Below are 9,107 nucleotides of genomic sequence, written 5' to 3' on the forward strand. Positions count from 1 at the left end.
CGTACTCCGAGGCGCGGGCCCGCCTCGGTGTGGGACGGAGGTAGCTGGGCCAGTCCTTCCGCCAGGCCGGGAGTCCCGTGGGCGGGGCGGGCGCCCAGGCGCGTGCGCACTGTCCACGTTTCCGCCGTGCTGCGTCACGGTCGCTAACATGGCGGCGGCAGCGAACGGGGCCGCCGGGGTGAGCGGCGCTGGGGGCCCCGGGGCGGTCCTGCAGGCGGCCGCCGGCATGTACGAGCAGCTCAAGGGCGAGTGGAACCGCAAGAGCCCCAACCTGAGCAAGTGCGGCGAGGAGCTGGGCCGCCTCAAGGTGCTGGGCCGGGTGGAGCCGGGGCCGCGGGAGTTGGGAGTTGGGGGAGGAGTGAAAGCAGAGGGGAGACGGACCGAGAGCGTACCAAAGGAGAGCATGGAGGGGGCCGCCGGAGCGGGGGACGTACCAAGTGCGAGCGTGGGAGGGGGTACGGGGCACTGCTCGGCTCCGTGCTGGCGGACGGGATGGAAGCTGGAGACGTGGGACGTACCAAGTGTGAGCGTGGGAAGGGTGTGTGTACTGGCAGACGGGATGGCAGCCGGAGGCGTGGGACGTACCAAGTGTGAGTATGGGGGGAGTGGGGACGGGGCAAACCAAGGTCTGGGGAGCCGAGTCAGGCTTCAGGAGCTTCCCAGCCCGAACTGTGACGTAAGAGCTCTCCTGGAGCAAACTTGGTTGGCTGTAGGAACCAGGGACGGAGGGGACCAAAGTTAGGGAATTGTCAGGACCCTGGGTCTGGGGAGGGGGTTGGGAATGAAGCACCTCTCCTCCAAGACCTCCTGGCCACCTGCTCATCCTGCCTGTCTTCTGCTCTTGCCCTTGCACCAGTTGGTGTTGCTGGAGCTCAACTTCCTGCCTACCACGGGTACAAAACTGACCAAACAGCAGCTCATCCTGGCCCGTGAGTCTCTCCTGCTCTTTTCTCTTCCCCAAATTCTCCCAGAATCTTCCTTTCCTCAGATTCCCTTTACCCCTTGAAAAAAAAATAAAAACTACTTTACCCCTAAAAATCAGCTCTAGAAGGTAGAAAGGACAGTTTTCATTGGAGACAGGGATGGTCAGAATGATCCTTGACAGCCAAAACTTTAGTTGCTGAGGGGACACAGATGGGGGAGGGAGATAAGGGGTTTGAGGGAATTTTTTGTTCTCTGTTCTGAGCAATGGACCCATCCTATCTTCCTCTCTTGTCTCCACTCCACCTTCCTCAGGTGACATCTTGGAGATTGGTGCCCAATGGAGCATTTTGCGGAAGGACATACCCTCCTTTGAGCGATACATGGCTCAGCTTAAATGCTATTACTTTGACTACAAGTGAGATATGAGGGATGGGGGGGAGGAAGTCCACTGGGTTCGTTTTGGTACTCTGTGGGATGCTTAGCTACTAATATCCATTGTTATTAACCAGGGATAAAAGTACCAGTGGAGTAAAACTACCTTGTCCCTTTCCACCACAGCCCTATCCCAAAAGAAAACTTTAACAAGGGGAGGATTGGGGGCCTTAGCCAGATCTGTTCCATGTCTAGGGTAGGAACTGGTTGTGTTCGTCCTTCGTTGCCACAGAGGACCATCAGAGATATGATGACATGACTTGCACTTGACTTTGTTTTGAGTGAGGGAGGGCTGTGCAGGTCACCATCCTCACTTCTCCCCCAGAGCCATCTGAGTCCAGTGACCAGATATTCATCAGGATTACTTGAGATGACCCAGCATGCACTGGGAGACCCTGGCTCAGGGGCTGGTTAGAGTCACAAAGAAGCATTAGAATCCAGCTTTATATATACTGGGCTCTCCATGCCACACCAATTCAGGACCTTTTAGCTGAAATGAACCTCAGGAGTCCATGAAGCTTAATCATTTCCTTGTGCAGATAGGAAGCCCAGAGAGAAGAAGGGATTTGTCTGAAGTTACGCAGCAAGACCCCAGTAAAGTCAAGATTTGAGCACAGGTCTCTTAACTTCCTTGAACAAAAGGCTTCCTCATAGTTTATAGCAGCACAGTTAAGACCTAATCTTTCTGAAGGCTGTGCTTATGGAGCAAAATGTAGAGTAGCTGCTTTCAAGCAGGAAAGGCTTTAGTATGAACAGGCCCTGTTGTCCCAGGACTGAGCCTAATTAAGTACTGAGAGGCTTATCCCCAGATGCCTGGCCTTTAGGACATGAGATTTTCGCTGCTAGGCCAGAACAGACTCATGAAACAGATACAGAAAGACAGAATGGCTTGCAGTCCTTTTGTATCACCTTTTTTAACAAAAACTAACCATTGCAAGAAGGGAATAAACATTGATATGGCACCTACTGTGTGCCAGCCAGTGTGCTGAGCAGTTCACCAGTATCTCATTTGAACTTCACAACTACCCTGTGAAGTAGGTGCTGTCATGATCCCCATTTTACATTTGAGAAAACCCAGGCCAATAGTTTGAGAGACTTATCCGGGATCACACAGCTAGTATGTGGTGGGATTTGAACTCAAATCTTCCTGATTCCCCAGTTTTCTATCCACTTAGCCACCAGCTGCCTCAGTTATGTAGTTGTGGAAAAGAGGGCAAAGGATTCCAAGAATCACACAGCTCATAGTCTCTGTCCAGTGAGCAGGAAATTAGTAACGCTGCTAGAGGCTTCAGGATCTCTAGGAGGAAACAAATCGAGGCCCTCAGAACTTTGGGTAGACTCCCTTTAGAAGACATGAGCAAGAAATAGGACCCAGCCAGGGGCAGACCCATAACCTTGCTGCCCTCTCCTCCACACTTGTCACTTTTTGGGAAGTATCTGTATAGATTTGAGAGATTGTGGAAGTTATCTAGTCCACCACTCTTGGTGTATTCAGGGCTCTCAGAGGGTCCTGGAATCCAAAATCTAGAACTGTCCTGAACATCAAAGACCATCTGAACAGGCTTACCCACACCTACATAAGTCATTAGGACAGGACTGGAATCCAAGACTGTAGAGTCACTGGGCCTCCCTCAGTGACTTCATCTCTTAATTGGTCATAAGAGTTCTTCACCCTGTATGACCCCTGAACAAGTTTCTTGTTTTCCCTGGGTCTTGGTTTTCCCATATGTCAAAGGGGGAAGCTTCATCAAGGGTCTTGAACCTTTCTGCAGTAGTTTTGTATACAGGAATGTTGTTGAACTCCAGGGACATGCAGGAGGTCTATGTTTTGGAGAGCTCAAAAGTGACTTGCTTTGAAGTGGTTGGGATCTGGGACAGGGTTCCAACCCTAACTGCTGCCCTTGGCCTGCTTTGCAGGGAGCAGCTCCCAGAGTCAGCCTACATGCACCAGCTTCTGGGCCTCAATCTTCTCTTCCTGCTATCCCAGAACCGAGTGGCCGAGTTCCATACCGAGCTGGAGCGGCTCCCTGCTAAGGACATCCAGACCAACGTCTACATCAAGCACCCTGTGTCCTTAGAGCAGGTTAGGGGGACTTGACTGGAGAGGCCCTCCTCAGGCAGGGCTAATACACGAGTCATGGGTGGGCAAGGGGTGGGAACAGACCTAGGATGTCAACGTTGGGGGGCAAGGGGCTCTTGGATCTCTTTAACCCTCCTCTGTCTCTGTCCTGGTGACATTGCTTTCTCTTCTGTTAGATGTTATCTTACCTTGTCCTAGAGGGTCAGTCTGTTGTCAGGGTACACCCAGTAGGCAGTGGGGATAGGGAACTGAACTCTGGAGTCTTATTTGACATACTTTTTTCCATCCCCTAAAGTACCTGATGGAAGGAAGCTACAATAAGGTGTTCCTGGCCAAGGGAAATATCCCTGCTGAGAGCTACACATTCTTCATTGACATTTTGCTAGACACAATAAGGTGGGTGTCATTGTCCTTGAAGGTGTCCAAGGGGAGGCACCCCAGCTTATCCTAGAGTCAAGAGAGTGTACCTCTCACCACTAGAAGGCTGGGCATCACTGCCCATGGCTCCCCTCAGACAGCCTCCCTTTGTATCAGCAGTCAAATAGAACAAGTTGGGGCAGCAGGAAGCCTTTGCTCCCTGCATGGCTCATAGTTCCTTTGTGATCTTGTAATCTACCTTGTAAACCAGGCTCTGCTGCAGTAACATACATATCTGCTCAAGTTTCTCCAGATCTTGTCATGTTGACAAGGCTTACACATTCCAGTATTCACAAACCCCACTTTTTTCAGACATTCTTCAGTGTCTGTCCTCATTTTTCAGATGAGCTAATGAGGCCTAGAGTCCTAATGGTCAGGAGCTGGATTCGATCCTGTGGATCAGGTGTTCTTGGGCTGGCTTTCTGCTGGATCTCTGGGGCAGTGGGCTTGGAGAATAGAGATCTCTTGGAAAATGGAACCCATAACCTGTTTCCATGTGTGTAAAATGTTTAGTCCTACATACCACTCACCTCCCTGGGCAGTGGTGAGCACCAGAAGATGGAATGTACTAGGTCAGAAAGCTAAGTCTAGAGCTACTTTGATTGTTAGCATCAGCATTCTTGTTCCATTGACCTTCTGATGAAAGCTGAGGCCTAGACCCTAATGGTGCCAGAAAAGCCCTTGGACATGAGCTTGTCTTGTACAGAGAAATGAGATTTTTTTCCAAAGACATGGATGGAATCGGGAGTAGAACCCAGGTCTCCTGTAGAACCACAGTTTGTGCTTCCCTTGGCAAAATCTGAGGGTGCTAAGGGCCATTCACAGAAAGCAAGATAAAAAATTATCTGTGCATTCCAGATAGTAGAGAATCTAAACCTATAATTTATAACAGACTAAGCTCTTTGACCCAAGCATGGCCATGGGCCACCTGTTCTGGGGGTGATCGAGGGCATCAGTTTAGACTTGGGTCCTCTCTCGCATACCACAGCTAAGAGCTTCCATGGACTTGGAGATGTAGTCAGGGCCAGATCAGTGTGAAGTAATGTGAAAGGGGTTTATGACTATTAGGCAGTCCAGAGTTTGAATTTTAACATAGGGCTGCTGACTCCCTTATATCTAGTATTCTTGGAGCCGACTCTAAATAACTACCTCTCAGATAGACAGTTGGTAGATCCTGTTCTAGTCTGGAATTCTCAGATGAGATAGGCGACTGGCCAAATGGGGGCCAGAGCTCACACTTTGACCTGAGGAGCTGGTGGTAGGAGACAGGCCTGGGGCCCAAGTCATCTCCAGGTGGCATTGAGTGGAGGTTGCCCTGGTTCAGCCCCTCCCCCAGCAAGTTTGGTCTCCTCATTCTGTTTCTCCTTCCCAGGGATGAGATTGCTGGCTGCATTGAGAAGGCCTATGAAAAGATCCTGTTTGCGGAAGCCACGAGAATTCTTTTCTTCACCACTCCCAAGAAGATGACTGAGTACGCCAAGAAGGTACTCAGGCAGCAAGGGGAAGGGAGAGGTCCTAAGCTTTGGGTGGGGGGGGGGAGGGGGGGGTCCCTGCCTTCATCCCTTTCTCTGAATTCCCTTCTGCTTTTCAGAGAGGATGGGTCCTGGGCCCCAGCAATTACTACAGCTTCAAGTGCCAGCAGCAGAAGCCTGAGGATACCACCATCCCCTCCACGGAGCTGGCAAAACAAGTCATCGAGTATGCAAGGCAGCTGGAGATGATTGTCTGAGGGGGGGGGCGGAGACAGGGTGAGAGACTTATTTAAAGGGGTAATAGTATGGGTCAATAAATGATGGGACATCACCCTTCAGCTGTCTGTCTTTGTGGGGATGGCAGGGAAGTGAGGATACAAATGGGCCCGAGGCAGCTCAAGACCTAGGTAAATCACACCTGAGCTTCTGCCTCAGATGGCACATGGGCCTAGGCTGGGAAGCCTTGCCCCTTCAGAGGTTCAGGGGCTTTCTCTCTGTTGTGGGGATACTAGCAGACCCTCCCCCTACCAGCTAGGGGGAGGAGGGAAGAGAGAAAGCACCAACGGGAGACTAGGCTCTTTTATTGGAGGGATAAGAGATGGTCCAGCAGCCCTCTGGTTTCCCCTCCCTGCCTCCATCCTTAGTCGGTCTCAGCAGCTTGCAGGTCATAGTGGTCCAACCCTGCCACTAAGGAGCCAGCCAGCTTGACCGTAGCCACCCAGGGAGGTTCACTCAGGTGGTTGGTGGGGGTACTCAACCTAGGGGAAGATTGGAGGAGGCAGCTAGGGCCTGGGGCTTAGCCAGCTAAGTTGACCCCCCCCCCCCCCCCCCCCCCCCAGAGTTCTCATTTTAAGCCCCCGGGGCCAAGACCCATGGAAGCAGCCTAACAGAAGAACCACAAAGATCCGTGTTCAAGTCGGGCCTTGGTGACTTCAGTGCTTGATTTCCCACCCTTCCCCCCAGTTCGGCAGCTTGCCTGGGCCGCAGGCCCTGCTCACCAGGCGGAGACGTTTCGGGGCAGCCGGCGGTGCCTGGGCTGGTGTCGACAGTAGCACTTGCAGGGGCAGGAACTGAGCACCTGGAAGGGTGGCCAGTGTCGAGCCGGCGGTGGGCCGCCACTCTCAGCGGCCTGGCCCTGGTCCGGCGTCGTCCGCTCTCGGGGCCCCTCGCCACTCGCGCCCTCCTCCCGCGCAGGGCCTCCCCGTCCGCTCCGCGGCCCCTTGTTCTTCTTGGGCCGCTGCTTGGCAGGGGCGGGGGATGGAGGTCCCGTAGCCCGCGGAGACTGCACGGCCGGGGGCGGAGCGGGTACCGGGGCTGGAGGTGCTTCAGGCAAAGCCGACTCCGGGGGAGCTGGTGGCGGAGGCGGAGGTGGGAGAGGGGGTGGTGGCGGCGGTGGCGACGGCTGGGGGGCTTCTTGCGGCCCTGGGGAAACCTGGACAGCCGGGGTCGGGGAGGGAGACGGGAAGATGAAGACAGGGGGTGCCAGGAGCGCTGGGCCCGCCCTGCGAGGCCCCGGCGCAGGTAGAGGTGGTGGTGGTGGAGGCGGGCGCCCCCCAAGGGGCAGCCGCCCCAGACAGCCCGGATCCCCGGCGCCTAGCTCCCCCAACACCGCTGCAGCTACCACTGCTCGCCCCCGTTGAACTGAAAGTGGCGTTCAGGGCCCTCAGGCGGCGTCACCCAATCGAACTTGGGCTTAGCTCCTGGAAAGGGGGCGTAAGGTGGGGGTGGTGCCCGGGGTGCTGGCGGAGGAGGTGGGGCCGGTGGCACAGCTGATGGGACCCCGGCTGGCCCCTCTCCGTCTCCCTCCCCCACCCTCGATCTCCAAGGTACCCCCGGATAGCCTCTCCTGGGGCCCTAGGGGACCCAGGCCCCGGGGAGCCCTGCTTTAGAGCCTCGGCATATGAGATGGCTCCAGAGGAGAAGAGCAGACCGCCCCCACGAGCCGGGGGCTTGGGAGGCGCGGCGGACCCGCCGGCCAGAAGGGAGCCGGACTGGAAGGTTACTTTGCACAGCAGGCTGAGGCCAGGCTTAACTGGCGGGGGGGGTTCTCCTTCCCCGCCTCCGGCCGCTAGACCCTCCCTCCCAGGGCTGCCAGTCTGGCGCGCCCTGCCTTCGCCCGCGCCGCCTCGGGGAGAGCCCCCGGAAGGGGCACTTCTCCTGCCCGGGGGTGCTTCTCGTTCGGGAGGCGGTTTCTGAGGTTCTGGGGACGGGGGCGGGGGCGGCAGGGCTGGGCCCACGGAAGGCTCTGGCCCGTCCGCTGGAGACCGTGGAGTGGGTAGGGGCGGTGGCGGGGGTGGAGGCAGCAGGCGAAGGCCCGGTGGGTCGCCCTGGCCTCGGTGGCGCGCCTCTAGCAGGCCCCGGATCCGGGGTACAGGCGTCCCTAGCGGCTTTCGCCACTTGGGGGGCGTAGGGAGCAGCGGCCCTGCAGTTCCCGCCGCCGTCGGAGGAGGCTCCTCCGGCAGGGGTCCAGAGGGTGGCTGCAGGTCGAGCTGTGCGGGGACCAGTGGAGCAGGCTGAGGCGGTGAGGGTAGGACCCCAGCGGCACCCTCTGGGGGCACCAAAAGCCCTGGTGGGGTTGGGCCCCCGGGGAACCAGACTCCTGGACCGCGGGCCAAGCGCAGGGTAGGGGGCCCTGGGACTGGGGGCGCTGGCGACGACTCTGCCTCGGCCAGGGGACCGCGGCGGCTGGCGTTGGCGGGGCGGTCCGAGGCCGGCTCCTTCCGTGAGGCACGGGACTTGCCGGGCTCTGAGCCGGGCGGCTCAGACTGCACGTTGCCCATTCCCAGCCCGGGGAATTGGGGGAGGCTGCAGACAACATAACCCACCCGAAGAAGGCAAGGTCTGAGGAGTCAGGGGTCAGCAGAAGCCATCGCCCCGCCCCGTAGATCTATAACTCCGCCCCTCCGTATTGGCCCCGCCCCTCCCATCCAAGTCCGGCCGTCAGATAGATACCCTTGATTCATTCCCCCATGCGCAAGTCTAAAGATCCCCAAGCCCACCATCTCCGGGACCTTGCCTCCAAACCTGCAACTCCTCCCCCTAACTCAAGCCACGCCCCCAACACGTACCTCTTTCCCTAGCTATAGTTCTCCTCACCACCTGTAACCCTCTACCTAGGTCCCGTCCCTCCCGCAAACACTCACTGGCTCCCGGGTGGGACTTGGGCTCCCGACCAGGTGTGGGCTTACACCAAGCCCCGAGGAAAGGAGGGAAGGGGAACGGTCAGAGCGGACAAATAACTGAAAAAGAACTAGGGGAGGCGGGGTGAAAGACCCCGAGACCACGCCCCTCCCCTCCCTTTGCCCCTCCCCCAGACTCGAAATTCTCCCCCCTTCCCCCCCAGCCCACACCTTTCGACCCCTCCCTCTTCGGAATGTCTCAGGACAGTCTTCTCTCTGGGCCCGGGGCCATCCCCTCAGTCCCCTCCTCTCGGGCTTTACTCCTCTAGAGCCCTTTTCCTGTCCCGCCCTTCAGTAATCTCTAGGTTCTGGCCCAGACTCATTTAGAGTCCTCCACCAACAGCCCTGCCTCTTGAGAACCCTCCCCTCCTCAACTCCGCCTAGGCCCCGCCCCTTATGAATCCGGTCCCATCAGGTCCCATCCTACGAGTAAATTTCTCTCACCGCGACCCGCTACGACCGAGTCTCTCCCCCACCACCTTCCTTGGGGTCCTGCCCCTTTCGGGCCCTACCCCATATAGTTCCTCTTTCAAACCCTCACCCTGGGAAAATGCTCTTATTCCAAGGATCCGCCCCTTTGACACTGCCTCCCACCCCTCCCTT

General features: G+C 56.8%; 2 protein-coding genes across 2 annotated transcripts; one reads left to right on the plus strand and one right to left on the minus strand.

Moving 5' to 3' along the window:
* The first annotated feature begins 134 nt into the window (after positions 1-134).
* PSMD8 (proteasome 26S subunit, non-ATPase 8) lies at positions 135-5,656 on the plus strand. The gene is made up of 7 exons (XM_072608373.1): positions 135-307; positions 857-929; positions 1,237-1,339; positions 3,274-3,439; positions 3,732-3,832; positions 5,226-5,337; positions 5,445-5,656. Exons 1-7 carry the CDS (start codon positions 149-151, stop codon positions 5,580-5,582), a joined length of 852 nt encoding a protein of 283 aa, XP_072464474.1. The 5' UTR covers positions 135-148; the 3' UTR covers positions 5,583-5,656.
* Positions 5,657-5,886: 230 nt separating this feature from the next.
* Positions 5,887-8,579, minus strand: GGN (gametogenetin). The gene is given in 6 exon segments (XM_072608364.1): positions 5,887-6,083; positions 6,324-6,871; positions 6,873-6,947; positions 6,949-7,134; positions 7,137-8,130; positions 8,469-8,579. Coding segments are annotated over 5 exon segments (1,896 nt in total). The 5' UTR covers positions 8,106-8,130; positions 8,469-8,579; the 3' UTR covers positions 5,887-5,965.
* Between the last annotated feature and the right edge of the window lie 528 nt (positions 8,580-9,107).

Source organism: Notamacropus eugenii, chromosome 5 (genome assembly GCF_028372415.1).
Source record: "Notamacropus eugenii isolate mMacEug1 chromosome 5, mMacEug1.pri_v2, whole genome shotgun sequence".
NCBI lineage: Eukaryota > Metazoa > Chordata > Mammalia > Diprotodontia > Macropodidae > Notamacropus > Notamacropus eugenii.